General features: G+C 36.3%; 1 protein-coding gene across 1 annotated transcript in view; it reads right to left on the bottom strand.

Moving 5' to 3' along the window:
• The window catches only part of BRCA2 (BRCA2 DNA repair associated), an 84,553-nt gene that overhangs the window by 56,553 nt on the left and 818 nt on the right, over nt 1-27,182 (bottom strand). Inside the window, exons 2-11 of the mRNA XM_003826866.5 lie at nt 26,897-27,002; nt 24,080-24,328; nt 18,219-18,327; nt 17,254-17,303; nt 17,122-17,162; nt 16,791-16,905; nt 13,895-13,944; nt 12,355-12,466; nt 10,005-11,120; nt 2,196-7,127 (exon numbers count right to left, since the gene is read on the bottom strand). Of these exons, the coding sequence (XP_003826914.4) occupies nt 2,196-7,127; nt 10,005-11,120; nt 12,355-12,466; nt 13,895-13,944; nt 16,791-16,905; nt 17,122-17,162; nt 17,254-17,303; nt 18,219-18,327; nt 24,080-24,328; nt 26,897-26,963 (6,841 nt within the window). The 5' untranslated portion in view covers nt 26,964-27,002. The remainder of the gene's footprint in view (nt 1-2,195; nt 7,128-10,004; nt 11,121-12,354; nt 12,467-13,894; nt 13,945-16,790; nt 16,906-17,121; nt 17,163-17,253; nt 17,304-18,218; nt 18,328-24,079; nt 24,329-26,896; nt 27,003-27,182) is intronic.

The raw sequence follows: 27,182 nt of genomic DNA, 5'->3' as shown, positions 1-27,182 counted from the left end.
TGGGTTGCTATAAATAAAGCCATTATTTTCCACAAAAGAATTACAAATATCTTTAAGCATATATACCTCAGAATTTCACACTAAAGGACAGCAAATAGTTTAAGTATTATAAACGTACTACTTTGTCCATAAAGTAAATCCTATATTGAATGTGACCTGGACAACACTTGATTAAGTAAATCTGTATCCACCAGAATGACTTAGGGGCAAAAGGCACTTTTTGAATGAGGAGACTAACTTCGGTGTCTCTCTGTAATACGTGGGGTCTAGACAGGAAGAGTTCTAATAACTAAAATATTTTTATGAGTTTATAGGTTTTTTAAAAAGGAACTAGTTATTTAAGATTATCCACTGAAATGTTGGAGTTTTGGCATTTGCTTTAATTGTAACTAACCAACAGATTCAATTATTTAAGATTATTACCAGTCAGATACACTAATAGAAAAAAACACACACAAAAAAACAAAACCAAATACATACCTAATATAGGTATGTATAAGGTTAACCTAATGCAGTCATTTGCCACATAATGACATTTTGGTCAACAATAGACCACATATGCAATGGTCATCCTATAAGACTTTAATAGTGGTCCCATAAGATTTTTTTTTTTTTTAGATGGAGTCTTGCTCTGTCGCCCAGGCAGGAGTGCAGTGGTGCAATCTTGGCTCACTGAAATCTCTGCCTCCAGGGTTCAAGTGATTCTCCTGCCTCAACTTCCCTAGTTGCTGGGAGTACAGGCATGTGCCACCATGCCCAGCTAATTTTTATATTTTTAGTAGAGACAAGGTTTTACCATGTTGGCCAGGCTGGTCTCAAACTCCTGACCTCAGGTGATCCGCCTGCCTCAGCCTCCCAAAGTGCTGGGATTACAGGCATGAGCCACTGAGCCCAGCCCCATAAGATTTTAATACCGTATTTTTATTGTACCTTTTCTATGTTCACATACACAAATGCTTGCCACTGTGTTAAAACTGCCTAGAGTATTCAGGACAGTAACATGCTGTATAGGTTTGCAGCCTAGGAGCAATAAGCTATACCATATAGCCTAGGTATATAGCAGGCTATACCACCTAGGTTTGTGTAAGTATACTCTATGATGTTCCCACAATGATGAAATCTAACAATCTATTTCTCAGAACATATATCCCTGTCAAATGACACATGACTGTAGTTGAACTAAGTTGTTAGATATATATACATTTAAAAGGGAAGTTAGAATAGTCCACATAACATTAAGATCAAGATACCATTTACTAACAATACTGTTTTTAGATCACTTCCTAAATGAAAAAAAGGGAGCAAGCCAACACTTACTGAATGCTCTCTGCCTACTATATGTCAAGTTCACTGCTAAGTGCTTTAAATACACTTTTTTTTTTTTTTTTTGAGACAGTCTCGCTCTGTTGCCCAGGCTGGAGAGCAGTGGTGTGATGTCAGCTCACTGCACCCTCCACCTCCCAGGTTCAGGTGATTCTCCTGCCTCAGCTTCTGGAGTAGTTGGGATTATAGGTGCGCGCCACCACGCTTGGCTAATTTTTTGTATTTTTAGTAAAGATGGGGTTTCACCATGTTGGTCAGGCTGGTCTCAAACTCCTGACCTCAGGTGATCCACCCACCTCGGCCTCCCAAAGTGCTGGGATTACAGGCGTGAGCGCCACGCCCAGCCCTCATGGGAGGTGTTATTTGCATTTTATAGATAAGGAAACCGAAGCTATGTAAGTAGTGTAACTAAGTAGTATATATTACCCAGTAAATGGTATAATCGGACACCAACTTTTAAAGTTCATATAAGTCAGAGTCTGAACTTGCTATGTATATGAAAACAGTTAAGTTAGTATTATGCAGGTTTTGTTAAGAGTTTCAAATTTTCTAGAGAAACTCAAAACTTTTTAACAGTAATTTCTCAATTATTATACTAATAATCTTTTTGAAAATATATTGAGACCCTTAAAACATGATTTCTTGGTATACAGATTCAGAGATATCGAATCTGTATACCAAGATATCAAATCTGTATACGAATACTGACTCTGTGTATCTGTATATCAAACCATACTCCCCCAAACTGACTACACAAAAATGGCTGAAAAGACATAGTTTATAACACTCTTAACTGTTAGCATACCAAGTCTACTGAATAAACACTTTAAAAATAGTGATTGGCAACACGAAAGGTAAAAATGAACACTTACCCACTAAGATAAGGGGCTCTCCTCTTCTTTTTCCAATTCTTGAATTTGACAAAACCATTTCCTCATTTTCGGGACATGTAAAAAGAGAATGTGTGGCATGACTTGGCAGTTCAGAATCTGTCAGTTCATCATCTTCCATAAAAGCTTTAGCAATTTCTACTGCTTCTGTTTCAAAGTAGTTTTCTGAATCTTTGGAGTAAGTAGAACAAACTTCTATATTTGTTTTCACAGGAACATCAGAAAAAGTTTCAGTTTTACCAATTTCCATTTTTACGTTTTCAGGTGAAGCCTGTTCTTTTCCCAAAACATGAATGTTCTCAACAAGTGAGACTTTGGTTCCTAATACCAACTGTTGTTTGTCTTGTTGAAATTGAGAGAGATATGGAGAAACTTTAATAGAGTGATTATTTTCTGAAGAACCACCTTCAACATTTAAGTTATTTGATAATTTAAATTCTTTACTGCAGGTTTTTTCCATTTCTGAGTTTACACAGTGCTCTGGGTTTCTCTTATCAACACGAGGAAGTATTTTTGATACATTTTGTCTAGACGTAGGTGAATAGTGAAGACTATGCTCAGTTCTGATTAAATCAAATTCCTCTAACACTCCCTTAACTTTGTGTAAGGAACTTTCTAAAATGGAAACTTGCTTTCCACTTGCTGTACTAAATCCAGAGAAAGCAGATGAATTTACCACATTATATGAAAAGCCTTTTTGGGATATTAAATGTTCTGGAGTACGTATAGCAGTATTTTCTTCTCTTGTGAGCTGGTCTGAATGTTCGTTACTTTTAAACAATACTTTGGAAAAGACTTGCTTGGTACTGTCTTCTATTTCAGAAAACACTTGTCTTGCGTTTTGTAATGAAGCATCTGATACCTGGACAGATTTTCCACTTGCTGTGCTAAAAATCCCACAAGTATTTGTAGATGAGACTGACTTATGAAGCTTCCCTATACTACATTTACATATATCTGAAGTTTCCAAACTAACATCACAAGGTGATATTTTAGAAACTTTCTCCAACCCAGACATATTTTGGTTATGTTGTAAAATTTCTTCACTCTGAATGTCAGCAAAAACCTTATGTGAATGCGTGCTACATTCATCATTATCTAGAGAGTTATGAAGAATATCCTCTGAATCATCCAATGCCTCGTAACAACCTGCCATAATTTTCGTTTGGCAAATTTTTGATTTATTCTCGTTGTTTTCCTTAATTACTTGACTGAAACTGTCTGTAAATATGTCTTTCACTTTTTTAATTGTTTCATGTGAAACACAAATGATTTTACCACTGGCTATCCTAAATGCAGGTGGCCCTACCTCAAAATTATTACTATTAGATATGGACAATTTAATGGCTGCATTTTTATTTTTGCAGGGTGAAGAGCTAGTCACAAGTTCCTCAACACAAATATCTTCATTTATAGTTTGCGGGTATGCATTTGCATCTTTTACATTGGATATTACTTTGGAAAAACTAGTGTTTTTTTGATCTTCAACATTCTTCAATACTGGCTCAATACCAGAATCAAGTTTATTTTTTGAGAGATATCCTGAATCATTATATACCTCATCAGAATGGTAGGAATAGCTGTTAGACATGCTACTGTTACTTAAATAAGTATCTTGTTTTGCGGAGAGATGATTTTTGTCATTTTCAGCTATAGTACTGTTTGAATTATTTTCATACAAATAATTTCCTACATAATCTGCAGTATTTATTCTTTCTGGTTGACCATCAAATATTCCTTCTCTAAGCCATTTTTTTGCTTCAAGTAATGAAGTCTGACTCACAGAAGTTTTTCTACTACAACTTGTATAAAAAGCTAAGGCTGAATTTTCAATGACTGAATAAGGGGACTGATTTGTGTAACAAGTTGCAGGACTTTTTGCTGTTTCTTTTTCTACATTTTCATGTACTTTAACTTTCAAAAAGATACTTTTTGATGTTTTGAGATTTTCAGTTTGTCTACATAAATTATCACTTAAGAGCTTAGGTGGCACCACAGTCTCAATAGAAACAAGGTTTTTATCATTATTGAGAGAATTCTGCATTTCTTTACACTTTGGGGCAGTTGTGACCTCAATGGTCTCACATGCTAATTCAAGGTCTTTACAGGCCTCTCTGTACTTTAGGGTCTTTGCCCATTGATGGCTAAAACTGGTGATTTCACTAGTACCTTGCTCTTTTTCATCAAAAAGATTTTTCACTTTGTCCAAAGATTCCTTTGCAATTTTAACTTTTTTCCCACTAGCTGTATGAAAACCCAACAGAGTAGGTTCTTTGATCTTTTCATCACGTTCGGGTTGTCCCTGGAAGGTCACTAGTTGATTTCCAGTACCAACTGGGACGCTTTCTTTCAGTATTTTGTGTTTAACTATGTCTGTTTCCTCATAACTTAGAATGTCCATTTTGTTCTTTCTTATGTCAGAATGTAATTCAGAATTTAAGGAAAAGTTATGCAATTCTTCTGGTTTCTGATCAAAGAAATTTACAATTTTATTAAATGACTCTTTGGCGACACTAATATTTTTCCCACTTGCAGTCTGAAAAAATGTATCAGAAGTCTCAAAATCTTTTATATTTTGCTCCGTTTTAGTAGCAGTTAACTGTTCTTTATTTGAAGTATTACCATGACATGCTTCTTGAGCTTTCACAACTTCCAAAAAAGTTAAATCTGACAAATCTTCTTTAATCTGAGTGTTTCCCTCCTTCATAAACTGGCCAGATAATTTAAGACATATGTTGTGCTGATCAGTAAATAGCAAGTCCGTTTCATCTTTATGAATACAAACAGTATCATTTTTACTTGAATCACTGCCATCAAATTCTAAGTTATGAGAATTTCTACTGGAAGCAGTATATTTGTTATCTTCATTTTCAGTATTTCTCTTGTAATTTTCAGTAATTTCTTCAACAGAAGTGCCAGTAGTCATTTCAATATTATTTTGTAATATCAGTTGGCATTTATTATTTTTTTCACTTACAGTTTTATCATTATGATTTTCTATCTTAAACATTGAAACAACAGAATCATGACATTTACTTGAAGATAAACTTATTGGATGTACCTCTGCAGAAGTTTCCTCACTAATATTCTCAATATCACTAAACAGTTTCACAGCTTTTTGCAGAGCTTCAGTAGAAACCTTCAGTTTTGTGCCATGAGCAGAATAAAAGCCCCTAAACCCCACTTCATTTTCATCTGTTAAATAACCAGAAGCACTATTGTTACAGTCATTTTTCAACAGGCCAGCAAACTTCCGTTTAATTTCAACTGTACCTTCAAATTGCTTGCTGCTGTCTACCTGACCAGTCGATGGGGCATTCATTATGACATGAAGATCAGCATCTCTGCATTCCTCAGAAGTGGTCTTTAAGATAGTCATCTGGTTTTCAGGCACTTCAAATGTACTCTTCTGCAATATGTAGCTTGGTTTTCTAAACTGAGTAAATTCAAACTGACTTCCTGATTCTTCTAATATGGTAGAAAGTTCTGTAATTTCTGCCTTTTGGCTAGGTGTTAAATTATGGTTTGAATTAAAATCCTGCTTTGAAAATAACATCTGAGGGGTTATATGACTATTTTTACAATCAGAAACAACTACACTACTCTGTAAATGTGCAGATACAGTATTAATTGACTGAGGCTTGCTCAGTTTCTTTTGATTATCTAATGCCAAGGTATTTACAATTTCAACACAAGCTAAACTAGTAGGATATTGTTCTTCAATATCTTTGAAGAACATTTTGCTCTTCTTAATGTTATGTTCAGAGAGCTTGATTTCCTTATTTGAAGCTGTTCTGAAGCTACCTCCAAAGCTGTGATTTGAAATTGGACCTAAGAGTCCTGCCCATTTGTCCATGTAATCATTATTTTTGTCTGGTATTTTATCTATATTCAAGGAGATGTCCGATTTTAAATCTTGACCTAGGGTCATTTTTATATGCTGCTTTACATTATTTTTGTTCTCCTCTGCAAGAACATAAACCAAATCTTTTTTAATTGACACTTGGGTTGCTTGTTTATCACCTGTGTCTCCATATAAAACCATGGTAGAGTTCTTGAAAATGGGTTTGTTTACACAAGTCAAGTCTGTTTCATGAAGTTCCTTAGTATTTCCTAAAGCAAGATTATTTCTTTCATTAGCTACTTGGAAGACAAAATTATTCTCATTGTCTGAGAAAAGTTCTTCAGAGTCTGGATTGACAGTTATTTTTGAAATTGAAGTAGTTTCTTCTTGATTGTTTTGGATTACTCTTAGATTTGTGTTTTGGTTGAATTGTACCTTTCTTGAAGGTGATGCAACTCTCATGTATTTTTCAGGTGGCAACAGCTCAACGTTTTTATAATTTTCATTTAAAGCACATACATCTTGATTCTTTTCCATGGGAATATTTTTGGTTAATTCAACATCAGATTCATAATTGTTACCTTTGAGCTTGTCTGACATTTTGTATGATTCTTTGCCTCTAGAAATCATGACTAGGTTTGACAGAACATCCTTGGAAGTAGGAGTTAAAATAAGAGTACTGGCATTTTCATGGTCATATAAAAGACTTTTCTGGGATTGAAAGTCAGTATCACTGTATTCCACTTTTGAATGTTGTACTGGGTGACATGCTGCAGCCAAGACCTCTTCTTTTATATCTGAAACTTTTTTGCTTTTTGGATCATTTTCACACTGTCCTTCCTGCAGGCATGACAGAGAATCAGCTTCTGGGGTAATAAATAACTGCAGTTTTTCCTTATTACATTTTGCTTCTTTATAATCAAGATCCTGAGAGATTACTGTATTATTAGAACATGTTTCATTTCTAGAACATTTCCTCAGAATTGTCCCAAAAGAGCTAGTTAAGGACAAAGTTGGTTCTTCAGAATCATTCTGTGAACAGCTTCTTTTGACAGAAGAATGCAATAAACCTAAACATAAAAACACAAAGTGACAAAATTAAAGTACCATCAATCACATTCACTAAATATTTTTCACTAAGTTAAAAAGGTAGTGTTTGGGCACAGTGGCTCATGCCTGTAATCTCAGCACTTTTGGGAGGCTGAGGCAGGAAGACTGCTTGAGCCCAGGAGTTCGAGACTAGCCTGGGCAACATAGTGAGACCATGACTCTATGAAAAATAAAAATTAGCTGGGTGTGGTGGTGTATGCCTGTGGTGCCAGCTACTCAGGAGGGTGAGGTGCAAGGACTGCTTGAGCCCAGGAGGGTGAGGCTACCGTAGTGAGCTGAGATCACACTAGTGCACTCCAGACTAGGTAACAGAATGAGACAGTCTCTAAAAAATAAAAATAAATTAATTAAAAGGTAGTGCTCAAAACACAAATTACATGAAAATAACTGAATGTCAAATTTAAAGCAGAAAGAATCCTAAATATGCTCTATTTTTCAGTTATTACATTTTTTAGCTCAAGATAAATTAGACCTAAGTTGTTTTTTTAATAATAGTTACCAACTCAATCAAAATTAGTATCTAGGTCAAGGAAGTAGCTAGCTACCATAAAAAAAACTCAAAGTAATTTTTATTGGAAAATAAAATTGAAAAAATTTCATTGCTATTAATACTGGTGTGAACAGAAAAGCAAGGCATAGAAAAGGAATTAGAAAAGTAACAATTTTCTTAATTCTTTCACGTTGAAAAAAACAAAACCACAATTTTTAAAAACAGGGTCCATATACTAACAGCCTGAAAGATGATCTAATCTCAACGATAAAGGCAAATGAGTTCAACTGCTCTGTTAAATTTCTTGACCCTCTGAATTTTCTACTAACCAGTTCTTAATTGCATTTCATCAGTGATCACATGTATTAGCTTTTTTTTTTTTTTTTTTTGAGATGGAGTCTCGTTCTGTCACCCAGGCTGGAGTGCAGTGGCGTGATCTCAGCTCATTGCAACCTCCATCTCCCAGGTTCAAGTGATTCTCCTGCCTTAGCGTCCCGAGTAGCTGGGATTACAGGCACATGCCACCACATCTGGATAATTTTTGTTTTTTTTTTCATAGAGATGGGGTTTTACCATGTTGGCCAGGCTGGTCTTGAACTCTTGACCTTAAGTGATCTGCCTGCCTTGGCCTCCCAAAGTGCTGGGATTATAGGCGTGAGCCACTGTGCCTGGCCTATATTAGCTTTTTCATTGGCTTTAACTATGATATGCATAGTATCAAACATTTTCCTCTAAAAATTTAACCCAAACTTCAAACAGTTCTGTACTGTGGTCTCACCAACTCTACTATTCACTGAGCTATTCACTAAAGTCTTCTCATAGGGAGATAAAATCACTTTGTAAACATACAGTTTAGTTGCTAAGTGAACTGTTGCAACAACAAAGAGGACAGAGTTACACCACGGAGATGCAGAAATAGAGCAGTAACAGTATGCAATCTTTAAAATATTTAAGAAAATTATGTAACAACAACAGCAACAAATCATTATTTTAGAACTGGCCTACATTAAACTTAGCTAGTATTTCCTCTATTTAAATTTTTTTTTTTCTTTTTTTTTTTTCAGGGACAAGGTCTCATTTTGTGGCCCAGGCTGGAGTGCACTGGTACAATTTTGGTTCACTGCAGCCTCAGTCACTTGGGCTCAAGTGATCCTCCTGTCTGAGCATCCTGAGTAGCTACAACATCAGAAGCATGCCACCATGCCTGGGTATTTTAAATTTTTTGTAGAGATGGGGTCTCGCTATGTTGCCCAGGGTGTTCTTAAACTCCTGACCATAAGTGATCCTCCTGCCTTAGCCTCCCAAAGTGCTAAGATTACAGGCATGAGCCACTATATCTAGCCTATTTTTTTAACATGCTTTAGAGAAAATACATAGTAAGTAGCACCACATATTTATATGAGTTGTCCAATTTGCATATAATAAACACTTTTTAAATTAAAGCAGGAATTAGCTAGCCAAGCTCTGAATGTTTATGAGTCAAAAACTGTCTCAAGTTGTTGGCTGGAATGTAAATTAGTTCAACCATTGTGGAAGACAGTGTGGCAATTCCTCAAAGACCTAGAACCAAAAATACCATCTGACTCAGCAATCCCATTACGGGGTATATACCCAAAGGAATATAAATCATTGTATTATAAAGATACATCCACCTGTACGTTCACTGCAGCACTATTCACAATAGCACAGACATGGAATCAACCCAAATGCCCATCAATGATAGACTGGATAAATAAAATGTGGAACTCTACACCATGGAATACCATGCAGCCATAAAAAGGAACAAGATCATGTCCTTTGCAGGGACACAGGTGGAGCTGGAAGCCATTATCCTAAGCAAACTAATGCAGGAACAGAAAACTAAACATCACATGTTCTCACTCATAAGTGGGAGCTGAACAATGAGAACACACGGACACAGGGAGGGGAACAACACACACTAGGGTCTGTCAGGAGGTGGGGGTGTGTTGGGGGAAGGAGAGCACCAGGAAAAATAGCTAATGCATGCTGGGCTTAATACTTAGGTGAAGGGTTGACAGGTGCAGCAAACCAACATGGCACACGTTTACTTATGTAACAAACCTGCACGTCCTGCACATGTACCCTGGAACTTAAAATAAAACTGTCTCAAGAGTGATGGATATACACAAACTATGCAACTTATCTACCATGTTTGAGTGACCTGATTCTAAACACTGGTAATTAAAGACCTAAACAATCATGTATACAGATGATGCCTAAGATTAAATATAAGATATGAAGATTTTAAAAAGCAGAAAAAAGCACAGAAGGAATCGTCATCTATAAAACTATATGTACTATTTACAAAAAAAAAAGACAGAGGTACCTGAATCAGCATTTGCAAATGTAAGTGGTGCTTCAAAAGCATTTGCTTCAAATTGGGCTGAACAGTTAATTAGTTCTGATTTTTGGTCTTTTGGTATTTTTTTTCCTTTATAAGATGTTTCATCATGTATAGCATAAATAAACTTATTTGTTTTCTTTTTCAAAGTGGATATTAAACCTGCATTCTTCAAAGCTACAGAAGTCTGTGTGGTGGTGGCTGGCCAGCTTCCATTATCAATTAAATTTGGACATAAGGAGTCCTCCTTCTGTGAGCAAACAGTATGTATTTCCAGTCCACTTTCAGAGGCTTCAGTTTCTTTTTTAAAGTTTGGATCAGTCATATGACCTGAAAAACTTGCATTGAAAGTCTCTTTAGGTGATTCTCTTATTCTGAATATAGACTTTTTGATACCCTGAAATGAAGAAGCCACTGGAGAAGTTCCAGATATTGCCTGCTTTACTGCAAGAATGCAGTCTGTATGAGATTCAAGATGCTGCTCTTCATCTCTCTTATTTACCACTGTTTCCTCATTTAATGGCTTCTCTGATTTTGGTAGGCTAGAAATACGTGGCAAAGAATTCTCTGAAGTAAGAAAATCTTTCTTTCTTTTGTTCTCTGTGTCTAATAGGTCTTTTTCTGAAATATTTTGGTCACATGAAGAAATATGCAATAGGGGTATTTTCTCCATCTGGGCTCCATTTAGACCTGAAAGGGTTAGTTGAGACCATTCACAGGCCAAAGACGGTACAACTTCCTTGGAGATTTTGTCGCTTCCACTCTCAAAGGGCTTCTGATTTGCTACATTTGAATCTAATGGATCAGTATCATTTGGTTCCACTTCAGATACAAATGAGTATTTTTCTTTCACTTGGTTTTTAGATTTTTCACATTCATCAGCGTTTGCTTCATGGAAAATTTTTTTCCTAGTCTTGCTAGTTCTTACTTTTTGTAGATTTTTTGTTCTACATTTAGAAAAACATAATGAAAAACTATCTTCTTCAGAGGTATCTACAACTGTTTCATATACTTCATCTTCTAGGACATTTGGCATTGACTTTCCAGTGTGGTCTTTGCAGCTATTTACTTTAAATGAATTCCCTGATGTTTTTCCAAATCCTGTTAAAGTATAAAACAGAAGCACATTAATATTTTATAAGCCATATAATTTATATTATTCTCACAACCTTTCTCATAGAAACAGTTTATGTAGAATGTGCTAAATATTACATATCAGTATTTAAAGGGTTATTCTGAGTACTTGGCATTTTATTTTTTGGTCAGTCACCCCTTCTGTTCTTCTAGTAAAGCCTGATTCCCCTGATTCCAATGAACCTAAAGCCCTTTATTCATACAACAATCCCTAAAAACCTTTCTTTAGCAGTTCTACACAATTAAAACTCACCTAATCTTACTATAGATACAATTAAATATTCTAAGACCTATCAAAACAGATGTTCCAAATCAATTTTGTGGCCCTATAACAAGGGTAAATCTGATTTTACATATGCATATACATACATACATGATACCACACAGACAAAAACAGATATCAAATCCTACACAGTTACACAGACATACACACATACTAAGAAAAATGCAATATTCCATGACCTGATTAGGTAAACTATGGTATATCTAAACCACATTTACTTTCTAATTAGAAAAAAAAAAAAAGCTCAGATTTTGTTAATTATATATCTTATTGTCTCTGAAAATTTTCAATAGGCTTTGTTTTTGTGTCACAACCACATATTAAATAGTACTGTCTTACACAGTATTTAAATACTATCATCGAAATCAAATTAGTTTCTCTTTTTTTCCATTGAGACACGGTCTCACTCTGTTGCCCAGGTGGGAGTGCAGTGGCACACACACAGCTCGCTGCAACCTTGACCTCCTGGGCTTAAGCGATCCTCCCACCTCAGCCTCCTGAGTAGCTGGGATCACAGGCACACCAAGTTAGTTTCTACTCTCAATACTTTGAGATAAAATACTACTTCAGTAGTCAAGAAAGGAAAAGTAATGTATTTTTAAGAAAAGAGGAGCAATCCTTCAATGGTGCCAATTAAAAAGAGTAGTTCAGGCTGGGCATGGTGGCTCACGCCCATTTGAGACCAGCCTGGCCAACATGGTGAAATGCCATCTCTACTAAAAATACAATAGTTAGGCATGGTGGTGCATGCTTGTAATCTCAGCTACTTGGCAAGCTGAGGCAGGATCGCTTGAGCACAGGAGGCAGAGGTTGCGGTAAACTGAGATCACGGGTGACAGAGCAAGACTCCACCTCAAAAAAAAAAATCAAAACAACAACAACAAAAAACCCTGTAGTTCAACTAAACAGAGGACTTACCATGACTTGTAGCTTCTCTTTGATTTGTGTTTTCACTGTCTGTCACAGAAGCGATAAATCTATCATTTTTCTTCAGACTTTCATCATGATTAGAAAAATAGCTTTTCACATTCTGCAAAAATTATAGTTTAAAATCACTAGTATAAAAACTCTCAATGCACATATAGTAGTAGTCCCCCCTTATCCATGGTTTCACTTTTGGTGATTTCAGTTATCTGCAATCAACCTAGGTCCAAAAATTTTTAATGGAAAATTCCAGAAGTAAGCAATTAGTAAGTTTTAAATTGTGTGTCATCCTGAGTAGTGTGATGAAATCTTGCACCACTAGGATGTGGAAATCTTAGGAAAGGAAAATGGAAATGGAGAAAAAAAAACTTGCACCATCTTGCTCCATCCCACTTGGGACATGAATCATCCCTTTGTCCAGCGTATCCAGGCTGTATATGGTACCCACCTATTAGTCACTTAGTAGTTGTCTTGGTTATCAGATCGGCTATTGTGGTACCACAGTGCTTGTGTTCAAGTCACCCTTATTTTACTTAACAATGGCCCCAAAGCACAAGTATAATGATGCTGGCAATTCAAATATGCCAAAAAGAAGCCATAAAGTGCTTCCTTTAATTGAAACAGTGAAAGTTCTCGACTTAAGGAAAGGAAAAAAATTGTACTGCGACATCTATGGTAAGAACAAATCTATCTGTGAGATTGTGAAGGAGAAAGACATATGAGCTGGTTTTGCTGTCACACCTCAAACTGCAAATGTTGTGGCCACACAGTGCACCATAGAAGTAGAAAAGGTATTACATTTGTGGGTAGAAAACATGAACAGGTTGTTTTGATTGACAGCTACACATTATGCCAGAAAGCATAGAGCCTAAACGAAAACTTCAGTAAGGGATCCCCTGAAATGAATGACACCAAGCCATTTACTGCAAGTAAGGGATGGTTGGTTACACAGATTCAAGAATAGGTTTGGACTGAAAAATATAAAAATTACTGGAGAGGCCACATCTGCTGATGAAGCTGCTGCCACATGAGTACAGAACAATAAGATATTTTGAGACAGAGAGACAACATTCACATAACTTTTATTACGGTATTTTGTTATAATTGTCCTATTTTATTATTAGTTCTTGTTAATCTCTTACTGTGCCTAATTTATGAATTAAACTTTATCACAGGGTATGTGCTTATAGAAAAAAAGATTATAGGTATATATATATATAAATACTACACATTTTTAATATATATATATAGGGTTCGGTACTACCTAAGGTTTCAAGCATTCACTGGGGGATATTGGAATGTATACCCCATGAATAGGGGACTACGGTATATATTGTATATATGCAACTTTAACAGAGAGACAGCAGAGTTTCACAGGAAGTTAAAATCACATATAGGACCAGGTTTACAGACTTTCTCAAAGGCTTAGATAAATTACAGATTAGGAAATTAAAAATGTAAGATAAATAATTTAACAAGGCATTCCAAAATTGTTAGCAATTTCAACAGTCTAATCAATGTCATATTTACTTACAGCAGTAGTATCATGAGGAAATACAGTTTCAGATGCTTCTTCATTTCTGACTGTAAGATAAAAATTTATGTGTATTGTATATTATCACTGGAATGCAAAAAATTATTTTTTGTCAGACATCAAAAAGCACATCTACTATTTGATTACATGACACATTTGAAACAAAATGAACTGATTCAAGTACTTAAGTATAGTAATTAGAAAGGTCAATCAACACAGTGAATAAACTATACTTACTTCCTTAGTACTACTCACAAGGTGGTAAGATATGGCTTGGTGATCATTACTTTATGGTAATACTGTCCACAATGAGTTGGAAAGTCAGATGATGCTGTGAGGTTATGACTTAAAAGCTAAAGCTTGGAGACTTTAGCATTCATTTAGACAACACTACAGCCTAAAGGCATACTATATATTAAATACATCTTTTCAAAATGATTTTATCCATATTATTTCATCTAAGCAACAGAATAGGGTTAACTCACTCCCAGCTAAAGAGGAATCAAAATAGAATGCTATTTTGCTAGAATAAACAAAATGTAATACTGGTTTGGGAATAAATTAAGCTCAGGCTTTGAGTACAACCTAGTTTTTTAAATACACACACACACACACACACTTTATGACTGCACACACACATGGGCACACAAAGGTTAAGTAAAAAAGTTTTACAAAACAAACTTTACTGTGTGTAGGACTTCTGGATAAAATACAGGACACCTCATTAAATTTGAATTTCAGATAAACAATGAATAATTTTTTAGTGTTAAGTATATCTCAAAATTATTCGCTGTTTACCTTAAGCCCAAATTTAACTAGATATACTGTATTTTTTATTTTCTAAACCCTAACTACATGTGATGTACTCAGAATTTTCATTTCATTTAAAAAGAGCATATACGACTCACAAAATAAGTTTCACAACTATGAACAGGTCATAATCTGCAATTTGAGAAACAATGATTTGGCCCAGTATCTTCTTAGACAAAAAAAATGTGGCTGAGACAAACGAATCACTTGAGGTCAGGAGTTCAAGACCACCCTGGCCAACCCGGTGAAACCTCCTCTCCACTAAAAATACAAAAATTAGTCAGGCATGGTGGTGGGTGCCTGTAATCCCAGCTACTCGGGAGTCTAAGGCAGGAGAATCGCCTGAACCCAGAAGGCAGAGGTTGCTGTGAGATGGTGCCACTGTACTCCAGCCTGGGCAAAAGGGCAAGACTCCGCCTCAAAAAAAAAAAAAAAAAAACAAAAAAACGAAAAAGAAAAAAGAGAAAGAATGTTGGTGAATATTTACTTTTTTTCCCATTATTATGCAATCTTTCATGTTTTGCCTATAAACTGTGATGCATTTGTTTAGATGAACTTCCAAATACTTGTTTGTACTATAATCACATTTATGTACAGACATTTCTTTAAACTTGTATGTTTATTATCTCATAAAAATAAAAAAGAATGGTCACAGGTGGGTGTGGTGGCTGCTTGAGCTCAGGAATTTGAGACAAGTGTGGGCAACATGGCGGGACCCATCTCTACAAAAAATACAAAAAAAAATAGCCAGGACTGGTAGTACACTGGTGGCATGGTACCTGTAGTCCCAGATACTTGGAAGGCTAAGAGGAAGAAAGATTAATTGAGCCTGGGAGGTTGAGGCTGCAGTGAACTGCGACGGTGCCACTGCACTCCAGCCTGGGCAACAGAGAAGAACCTTGTCTCAATTAAAAAAATAAAAAATAAAAAGTCACAACTTTTCAAATACTAAGTCATGATTAGCCAAATCTCAGCTACTCAGAGATTTTTAAGTAGTTTTATAACAGGATTTTTTTCTTTTTTTTTTGAGACAGAGTCTCGCTCTGTTGCCCAGGCTGGAGTGCAGTGGCGTGATGATCTCAGATCACTGCAAGATCTGCCTCCCGGGTTCATGCCATTCTCCTGCCTCAGCCTCCTGAGTAGCTGGGACTACAAGTGTCTGCCACCACGCCCAGCTAATTTTTTCTATTTTAATAGAGACAGGGTTTCACCACGTTAGCCAGGATGGTCTCGATCTCCTGACCTCGTGATCCTCCCACCTCAGCCTCCCTGTCACCCAGGCTGGAGTGCAGTGGCACAATTTCGGCTCACTGCACCCTCTGCCTCCCAGGTTCAAGCAATTCCCATGCCTCAGCCCCCAGGTAGCTGGGATTACAGGTGTGTGCTACCACACCTGGCCAATTTTTGTATTTTTAGTAGAGACAGGGTTTCACCACGTTGTACAGGCTGCTCTCAAACTCCTGGCCTCACGTGATCCACCCTTCTCGGCCTCCCAAAGTGTTGGGATTACAGGCGTGAGCCACTGCAACCAGCCTACAATAGGAAATATTTCTAGATCCTAGTAACAGAAACTGTGGTGAGACTGCAAAGAGTTTACAGTTTAATGAATGGATAAATATTGCAGTTTATCACATAGTTATGTAATTACACTTGTGGAATTTAAGACCTCAATTCAGTACTACTGGCAATACAGACCTTAGAACACATTTAAGTAGAGAAAACAAAAGCTTATTTAATGCTGCTTTAATGCCCCGATTACCACAATCATTTGTAAAAAGAATTCAGTCACACCAAATACTGCCTCTTAAACGCTTATATAGGCCAGTAAAGGAATATTTGTAAGCTATTCTACATTAATCACATCGTACTAAAACATAATGCTTGACACCACTGGACTACCACTTAATGTATTTGTATTTATTCCAATCTACACTTAATAGAATAAAATTATTGTCAGTTACTAACACACTTATCAAAGACATTATCTAATATTTTCTTTTCATATTTCCTTTTAATAGAAGTATTAGAGATGACAATTATCAACCTCATCTGCTCTTTCTTGTAAATACACATTTGCTATTATTACCTATGAGCACAGTAGAACTAAGGGTGGGTGGTGTAGCTAAAGAACTTGACCAAGACATATCAGGATCCACCTCAGCTCCTAGACTTTCAGAAATATGTTTTGGTGTCTGACGACCCTGGGAGGAAAGAAAATAGTTTATTTTTTATAGAAATGCCCTGATCATTAAGGATATTATTTTTTCATTCACTCTTTATTTCACTTAACGTTTACTGAATTGCCTGTATGAGGCAGAATGCTAGGTACAGATTTGTAAATCTCAGGGCACAGGTATAACGCTATTGTCAAATTCTCAATTACTAAGTCATAAAAATAAACCAGGTAGAATATTTACCTTCACAAACTTTGGTGTATGAAACAAACTCCCACATACCACTGGGGGTAAAAAAATGGGAAAATTGTTAAGTTTTATTTTTATTAACATTTCTAGTATTCTAAGAATAAAAAGCATTGTTTTTAATCATACCTGACTTATCTCTTTGTGGTGTTACATGTGTGCATTGTAGAACAACAGGACTAAAATAAAACAAAGCAAATCCCTTAGGTTATTTTAAAAATCTGGCAAAAACTAGTTTATCTTATTTTTAAAAGAAGATTCTCATTCATATAAATTGTTGGAATACTACTTTTAGATATTTTATATTACATTTTAAAAAGTAAATCTCTCATGAAGCATTAAATAATCATCAAGTGATGTTTAAAATGCCAACACATATGTACTCACAAATTTCAGCTGCTGGAAACCGTGTATTTTAAACTCAAAAATTTTGTAAAGTAGGCTGGGCACAGTGGTTCACGCCTGTAATCCCAGCAGTCTGGGAGGCTGAAGCGGGCGGATCACGAGGTCAGGAGATCGAGACCATCCTAGCTAACACAGTGAAACCCCGTCTCTACTAAAAATACAAAAAATTAGCCGGGCATGGTGGCGGGCGCCTGTAGTCCCAGCTACTTGGGAGGCTGAGGCAGGAGAATGGCGTGAACCCGGGAGGCGGAGCTTGCAGTGAGCTGAGATCGCACCACTGCACTACAGCCTGGGTGACAGAGACTCCATCTCAAAAAAAAAAAAACAAAAAAAAAATTTGTAAAGTAAATCATATTCTCTCCAAAGATGAAAAGTACACAATTTATTTTAAATTGATAATTCAAGGACTGACTTACTGCTTTTCACCACTGTTATTTTTGTTACTTAAAAAATCACAGAATATACAGAAAACCAGCCAATTCAACATCACAAGAACAACAACTTACATGTTTCTAATGTAAAAACTATTCTATTAAAGGACTCAACCTAAAAGATTATTTAAAAATGTAAGATCTTCTACCAGGCTCTTAGCCAAAATATTAGCATAAAAATCAGATTCATCTTTATAGAACAAATATATGTAGGAAAATGTTTCATTTAAATATTTTAATATAATAGCTTCATCATACCTTTCACTAAGACAAGAATTTAGAAGTGGACAGGAAACATCATCTGCTTGATCCATTTTAGTTTTCACTGTGCAAAGACTTTTATGTCTACTATTGGGAACATTCCTTCCTGAAACAGTACAATAATTCAGTGAGAATGTATATACTCTGGATTATAAATTTGCATTCTTTGGAAGTGTTTAAAAACAAAAAGTCTCCTCTATACTGGGAATGAGAATGTATAGGGAGTTGTAAGAAGAGGTTTTTCAGTTTGCTGATTACCCCTCAAAAAGGATGCCCCGAGCACAGTGGCTTATAATCTGAGGGTTCTGGGAGGCTGAGGTGGGAGGATTGCTTGAGGCAGGAGTTCAACACCTGCCTGAGCAACAGAGTGAGACTCTGCCTCTACAAAGAAAACGCTGGTGTGGTGATATGCCTGTAGTCCTAGCTACTTGAGAGGCTGAGGTGGGAGGATCACTTGAGCCCAGGAGCTTGAGCTATGATCATGCAACTGTATTCCAGCCTGGGAAAAGAGCAACATCTTGTCGCTTTAAACAAAAGAAGAAAGAAAGAGAAAAAAGGAGTAAGAGAAGACATTTACTGAAAACCTACCAATGTACCAGATCTGACAATATCACTTCTGCTAAAAACCTTTCAAGATCTTACTTTTCAAGATCAAGTCAAACTCCATAGTATGAAGGCCTTTCACAATTTACTTAATTTCTTCATTTTTAATTTTTGTGGGTACATAAGAAATACATATATTTATGTGACAATTTACTTAATTTTTATGATGCCATTCTTTTACAGTCTACTTTTTACCCATACCCAACCATTTGCATATCCTGAAAGAATGTTTTCTTTAACCTCTAGGACTTTGTACAAGCTGTTTCCCCTTCTTTGCTTTTCTTGACCTGGAACAACTCTTTCAGGCTTCCATTTAGAAACTACCTCCTCCAGAAAACTTTAGTGATCCCTAAGGTAAGATTAAGTGTTTGCCCCCCTATGTGTTCCCTGAAGAGTTTGATCATACACTGTTCTTTTTCCCCCTACTAGGCTGTGAGCAATCTGAGGTAGAGATTTTGTCTTATTTGTCACTGTATCCCTAGCAACTACAAAAATGTCTGGTATATTAGTCACTCCTGAAATATTGACTGGATGAATAAATTGGATATAATTAGACAAAGTGAGTTGCAGACAGTAATACATAATTTCTATTCTTATTGAACACATCCATTTTCTAAGAAAATAATGTCCAGAGTTTCTAAAGCTATAGGTGGCTTTAACAATATGAAATCCAATTTACAGTTTTTCAATATTTCTATTTTCTGTATTAGAGTAGATTATATTTGACTCTCCAGGGCATTAAGTACTCATATGGTTCCAATAGTTCATGGTAACTACAAATTTGGCACCTGAGTCACTTATTATTACTCTTAGAAAATAGTTGCTTTGGTTGGTCCTATAATCTCTAACTTAGCTTTCGGGAAAAATAAGCTCTATCAATGTTACTAAAATAAAGTGAAGACCAAATTTAAAACTGTTTGTAGCAGCCTAAATAAAATGTCTCATTATAGTCTCATTTTTCAAGTTAACATGGACTAGACATAATCATTAATAAAGCAAATGTATGTGTAACTTAAAAACCCCACTTCAACAAAATATCCAACCTCCTTCTCTAATGAGATTTTTAATTAAAGATACTAAAAAGTAGCTAATTCTTGAAAGAAAATTGACTTTAAAAAATAAAACAGGCCGGGCATGATGGCTCACGCCTGTAATCCCAGCACTTTGGGAGGCCAAGACGAGCGGATCACGAGGTCAGGAGATCAAGACCATCCTGGCTAACACAGTGAAACCCCGTCTCTACTAAAAATACAAAAAAATCAGCCAGGTGTGGTGGCGGGTGCCTGTAGTCCCAGCTACTCAGGAGGCTAAGGCAGGAGAATGGCGTGAACCCGGGAGGCGGAGCTTGCAGTGAGCCAAGATCACGCCACTGCACTCCAGCCTGGGCGACAAAGCGATATTTCATCTCCAAAAAAAAAAAAAATATTAAATAAAACAAACAATGAGGTACCACTACACACTTGTTAGAATGGCTAGAATTCAAAACACTGACACACCAAATGCTGGTGAGGATGTGAGCAACAAGAACTCTCATTCACTGCTGGTGAGAATACAAAATGCAACAGCTACTTTGGAAGAAAGCTTGTAGTTTCTCATAAAACTAAACATACTCTTACTATATGATCCCACAATTGTGCTCTTTGGTGTGAACCAAAATGAGTTGAAAATATATTCACACACAAACCTGTATGTGAATATTTATACCAGCTTTATTCATAATTGCCAAAATTTGGAAGCAATCAAGATGTCCTTCAATAGATGAATGGATAAACAAGCTGTGGTACATCAATACGATGGAATATTATTCAGCATGAAATCATTAAAAGACATGGAAGAACCTTAAACACATATTGCTGTTGGGAACTGGCCCCAAAACTGGCCATAAACAAAATCTCTGCAGCACTGTGACATGTTCGTGATGGCCATGACACCCACGCTGGAAGCTTGTGGGTTTACCGGAATGAGGGCAAGGAACACCTGGCCCACCTGGGGCAGAAAACCGCTTCAAGGCGTTCTTAAACCACAAACTATCATGAGCGACCTGTGCCTTAAGGACATGCTCCTGCTGCAGATAACTAGCCAGACCCATCCCTTTACTTCGGCCCAGCCCTTTATTTCCCCTAAGGAATACTTCCAGTTAATCTATAATCTACAGAAACAATGCTTATCACTGGCTTGCTGTCAAAAGGCTGTGAGACCCCTGATTTCCCACTCCACACCGCTATATTTCTGTGTGCCTTTAATTCCTCTAGTGCCGCTGGGTTAGGGTCTCTACAATCGAGCTGGTCTCGGCATATTGCTAAGTGAAAGAAGCCAGTCTGAAAATGCTATATTCTGTATGATTCCAACTACATGACATTCTGGAAAAGGCAAAACTATACAGACAGTAAAAAGATCGGTGGCTGCCAGGGGCTCAGGAGGAGGGATGGGTGAGCAGGTGGAACTCGGGAGATTTTTAGGGCAGCAAAATTATTCTGTATAATGCCATAATGGCAGATATACGACATTATACAATTTGTCAAAATCCATAGAACCATACAAAGGGTGAACTCTAAAGTAAACTAAGGAGTTCAGCTAATAATAACACATCCATTTTAGTTCAACAATGAAAAGAAACCCAGCTATTTAAAAAAAAAAAGTTAAAAAAAATGAACCAGGTGAAAAAGAGTTAATTACCAAATAAACATTTCCCAAATAACCTCAGGATCTCATTAATAAGCTGAAGGATGGTAACAGAAATGCCTATGATTTAATGCAAAAGGAAGGACTGCTGAGAGGCAGAAACAGCACAATTCCTCATAGAACTTTAGGAATAATTTTTTAAAAAATATTACATGTTAGAACTGAACAAAACAGGTTGAAAAACACAGCTTAAGTCTATTACTCTTACTTTTCAATACTGAATCTAAAGTAAATGTAAAAGCAAAAGGTCTCAAGAGACTAGTCAGCAGATTTATGTATTATAGCCTTCAAAAAGTTAACTCCTTTGCAGTGAGTTGAGAGTGGCCTTATTAATTCCTTACTATCCTTCCTTGGTTACAGATCAATTCTAGCAGGTTATGATTAAAGAATTAACCATTTGACCTTAGGTATATCTTTCAAGATTCAGCAAAAACTGCTTTATGGAGCTTTTTCTGACCAACCAGAGAGATGGCTGCTCACTTTTCATGCACTTGGTACATGCTCTTATAACATATCACACTAGTGTATTTATTTTTATGGAAGCAACCAAGATGTGCTTACAAGACGTGCTTACGAGACTGAGTACTTAGAGGTCAAAGGACATCTTATTCACATTTGTATCCTTAATGCCGAGCAGGTTGCCAGACACAAGTAAGCAGTAAGTATTTGCAGAATGGATGACTCCCTTATCCATTTCTATGACTGTTACTACTGTGTTCTGCATATGCTTTGCCCTGTCATTTGTTCCTTTTTTTGAATCCTCCATATCTAGACTACTGCAAGGTCCTATAGTTTTATGTCCCATATTTACTTTCACTGTTATTACTGTAATTCAGGCACTTGTCTCTATCACCTAGACCATTACACATCCCCTAACTGATCTTCCTACCTCCAGTTTTCTCTTTCTATAGGGATCATTCAGGTAGTTTAAAATGTAGACTCATGGGCAACATTTCCAAAAATTATAAATTAAGAGATTCAGAGTGGGGCCTGGAATCTGTCCTTTCAATGAGCAGTCTAGAAGATTCTAATGGCACAGACATGACATTTTGAAAAACGTTATCTCCAAAGACTGCTGTTTGATCATTAGGCTTTCTAAAGCAAATAATACTAATACTCACTCTACAAATATTTACTGAATCCTATGTATACCATTTGGTATCCAATAACATACATGTAAATATTTGCCCATTACCTATATTCCCTTTGTATATGCACTCCCTATAGCCATGAATTTCTTTCAAAGCATGTATCACACTATAATTGCTTATGTATGTCTCCTTCACTAGAAGCTCAACGAGGGCAGACAGGAAGTATTTCTCAGAAGCAGAAATAAGCCAAGATCTGAAAGACGAGCACGCAAATTAGCTAGACAAAAAGTAGGGAAAAAGTAAGTTGTGGGTAGAGGTAACAATATGTTTAATAAAGAGCCAGAGAGCATTGTGGTTTTCGTAACGAAAAGAAATTCAGTAGGAATGAATGGCAAATGAAGATAGGTGAGAGGATGAATATGGCAAGCTGAGCCAAGAGTGTAAATCAGGGGCCTGATCACAAAGGAACTTGAAAGCCATATCAAGTTTAGATTTTGCTATAAGGACAAAGGGAGGTGATCTAAGGTTTGACACAATAAGTAGCATGATGAAATTTGCATGTGATTTCTCTGCTCAACAACCAACCGAACAAATTCAATTTCTTTAGCTTGGCATTCAATGCCTGCCTTTAGTCTGCCTTTTTGCCTTGTCTCTTGGTCCCTTTCAGACACAAAACAACCAAAGCCAACCTGAATTACTTGCAATTTCCTGAACAAACTACATATTCTTCCTCATGTTGTTCCCTCTGCCTAGAACATTATCACTCTACCACATCTTCAAATTTCTTAATCTCTCACCTATCCTTCAAGGTTTAGCTCAAAGGAATAATTGCCTAACTTTGCCCAATACTATTTGCTCTTTCTTCTCAACTCTCATTATACTTTTTTATATTTTTCTCTTAGCACATACTACATTCAACCTTACACTATACTTTATCTGTGTACTCTTTATTCCCCTTACTAGAGATTAACACTCTGAAGAAAAGGGAAAGTTCATTACTTATGTCAAGTAGGTAATAATTATTTGAATGACTGAATATATAATCTTATTACATAATTGCTTAGAAACATGCGGCACCTACGCCAGGGAAACTCCTTCCAAATCATGATACTTATAGTATATCGGTAAAATAATCTCTGTCCTCTGTGATAGCCTGCAGAAATATAGTTTAGTTTAATTAACATCAAAACAAGTCCTAGGTTTTTTTGGCATAAGAAAGACGTAATTCAGCAAATCTCAGTTGGCAAATTTATCAAAGGAGGGATGAAAGAGAACATTTACTAAGTACCTACATTATTTAATTTAATCCAAACCTATGAGACATTATTTTCATCGTCTCCATTTTTCGAGTGAGGAAAAAGAGGCCAGAGAGACTGATTTGCCCAGCATGACACAATTAATGAATGAGCTAAGATTTTAACACAGGTTTGCCTGAATTCCTAGTTTGTAGTTCTCCCCAGTCTACCATATTGCATTACTTACCTAAGTCTAATTTGAATTTATCTAATTCTTTTACAGGAGATTGGTACAGTGGCAGAGTCAGCCCTTGCTCTTTGAATATTATTGGAGTTGAAGCCAGCTGATTATAAGATGGTTTCCTTTGTGGAGTTTTAAATAGGTTTGGTTCATAATTGTTGTTTTTATGTTCAGATTCTTCTGCAGGTTCAGAATTATAGGGTGGAGCTTCTGAAGAAAGTTCTTCAAACCAATTAAGACTTATTGGTCCTAAATCTATTAAAAAAAAAATCCCACCTTAGTTTTAACCAGTGACAGACAAATTTGTGACCCAGAACAGTTAAAGATCATAAGGAAAAAAATGCTTAAGATCTTGACTATGGATTACTTTTGTTAAGGCATATTAATTAAACAAGATCATTAATCCATTCTCTTGCGAATCTATAGAAAGGTGTAACAAGAGTTCACAAAAGTTACAAGATGGCATTTAACTACATTATTAAAAGCTGTATATATTAGCTTTTATTTTCATTTAAATTTTATTTATTTTCTTATTATTCATGGTTCGGAATCAAAAACTATTCACATTAAGAATACATTCCACGATAAAATTCGGCCAGGTGCAGTGGCTCACGCCTGTAATCCCAACACATTGGGAGGCTGAGGCGGGCAGATCATGAGGTCAGATAGAGACCAACCTTGCTAACACGTTGAAACCCCATCTTTACTAAAAACACAAAAAATTAGCCGAGCGTGGTGGCACATGCCTGTAGTCCCAGCTACTCCGGAGGCTGCCACAGGAGAATCACTTGAACCCAGGAGGCGGTGGTTGCAGTGAGCCGAGATCACGCCACTGCATTCCAGCCTGGGCAACAGAGCAAGACTGTGTCTCAAAAAAGAAAAAAAAAAAAAAAAAAAAAAAAAAAAGAATACATTCCACAGATAAAATTCAAAAAATTCAAATAATTCTGAAGAGTACACAAGATGTGGCCAATCTATGGGTATGAGGAACATGTGGACTCTCACATAAAATGGGAATTCTCTCTTAAAGGGAAATGACAAATTTGTATTGTGAGCTATTCATCCTCTACCATTACAGTTCAAAACTACTTTCATAATAACGCTATGGAATCATTTCCCTTTTTCACGATGTTGACATTTGTATCAACAGTGCAAAGATGGTGCTGGGTAAAACTGCTGGCACATTTGCATGAGTTATGGCAGTGGCACCAAACTAATACTAGTAGCCATTATATTCCTTACCACTGAGTGTCCTTGTTAAAAATAATAATAATAATAATGCCAGTTTAATGTAAGAATGTCCTAATGAAGCAGTAAAAATTAATTTCGAAGCTCAATGCTTTAGCACTTCTTTTAATAATCTGACAAAATAGGAAGCATACATAAAGCACTTCTGCATACTGAAGTACAATACTGCCTAGAAAAGCACTCGTGTTGAGCTGTGATCTGAACAAGCAATTTTTTCAATGAAAAGTCATTTTTACTTGAAAGAACAGCTGACAAAGTTATTTCAACTTAAATAATTTGGTAGACATTTTCTCACAAATCAATGAAGTGATCTTGTTGCTGCAAGGAAAACAGTTTGTTGTCAATGACAAAATGTGAACTTTCAAATGAAAATTAGAATTTCCAGTGGCTCATTTCTACCCAATCTTAAAAGACTTTTCTGACATCCATGGTGATATTAATGAATGCGATTTTTAAAATACTGTTTAATGCAATGTATCAATATTTGGAAACTTTGTATAATTCAGAACATCACTATCTTCCAAATAATCACTGCATGATGTTGCGACATGGGAAAGACCTATGGTATATCTATTAGATCTTTGAAAAATCTATGCAAAGTACAAGGAAAAATACCAAAAAGTAACTGAAAACTATTAAGATATTCCTTTTTTCAACGTGAGGTTAATTTTTTTTCATATACTTCTACCAAAATAACAGATTAGACACAGATAAGTGAATCCAGCTATCTCTATTTAGCCAGACATTAAAGAGAACTGCAAAAATGTAAAAACTATTCCACTCACTTGTTTTCAAAAAGTTATTTTTCCTAAGAATGTTGTGATAATATGCAATGGGTTAGCTTTCATTATTTTTAAGTAAATTAACTTCAAATTCTTAGTTTTTTGTTTGTTTGTTTGTTTTGAGACAGAGTCATGCTATGTGGCCCAGGCTGGAGTGCAGTGGCATGATCTTGGCTCACTGCAACCTCTGCCTCCAGGGTTCAAGCGATTCTCCTGCCTCCGCCTCCCGTGTAGCTGGGATTACAGGCACGCACCACCACACCCAGCACATTTTTTTGTATTTTTAGTAGAGATAGGGTTTCACCATGTTGGCCACGCTGGTCTCAAACTTCTGGCCTCAAGTGATCCGCCCACCTCGGCCTCCCAAAGTGCTGGGATTACAGGCGTGAGCCACCACGCCCAGCCTTAAATTCTTAGTTTTAAATTTCTAATATGGTAAGCTACATAAACAAAAGCACTCCGGGGGTCCTAGATCATTTTTAAGAGTATAAGGAGTACTGAAACCAAAAAGTTGGACAACTTCTGCCATAAAGTAACATTAATGCTTCTGATTTGTTAGTAATTGTTCCTACTGCTAGTCAAGGGGCCAGTTTCCTCTTTATCCACTAGACGTTCTATATTTATCATGTGGTTAACCTGCAAACGATGATTATGTTGTTAACTGGATTTATACACACATAAGGAACAGTTTATGGTTCTAAGCAACACTGTGACGTACTGGGTTTTTAGCAAGCATTTTTTAGAAAACACTTTCTCGGTGTAATTTATAAAGTTATATAAAATTTGTCAATACCTGCTTTGTTGCAGCGTGTCTTAAAAATTTCAAAAAATGTTGGCCTCTCTTTGGATCCAATAGGCATTTTTACCTACAATATTCCTCCAATGCTTGGTAAATAAGTCTGCAAAACAGAAGACCAAAATGCACTTACACAGGGATGCATTCCTTATTATGTGACTGAGGTAAAAATCAGAAGCGCTGGAAAATTTGTTTGAATTCTAATTCAGTCCCATCTCCTGGAACGATAACAGCTTACTGTGAGGATGGGAACATTTTACAGTTGTGCTGTCCAAACCGGTGC

The sequence above is a fragment of the Pan paniscus genome, chromosome 14 (genome assembly GCF_029289425.2).
Source record: "Pan paniscus chromosome 14, NHGRI_mPanPan1-v2.0_pri, whole genome shotgun sequence".
In the NCBI taxonomy this organism is placed as follows: domain Eukaryota; kingdom Metazoa; phylum Chordata; class Mammalia; order Primates; family Hominidae; genus Pan; species Pan paniscus.
Note: the sequence above shows the minus strand (reverse complement) of the source record. Positions and strands in the feature narration are given on the sequence as shown.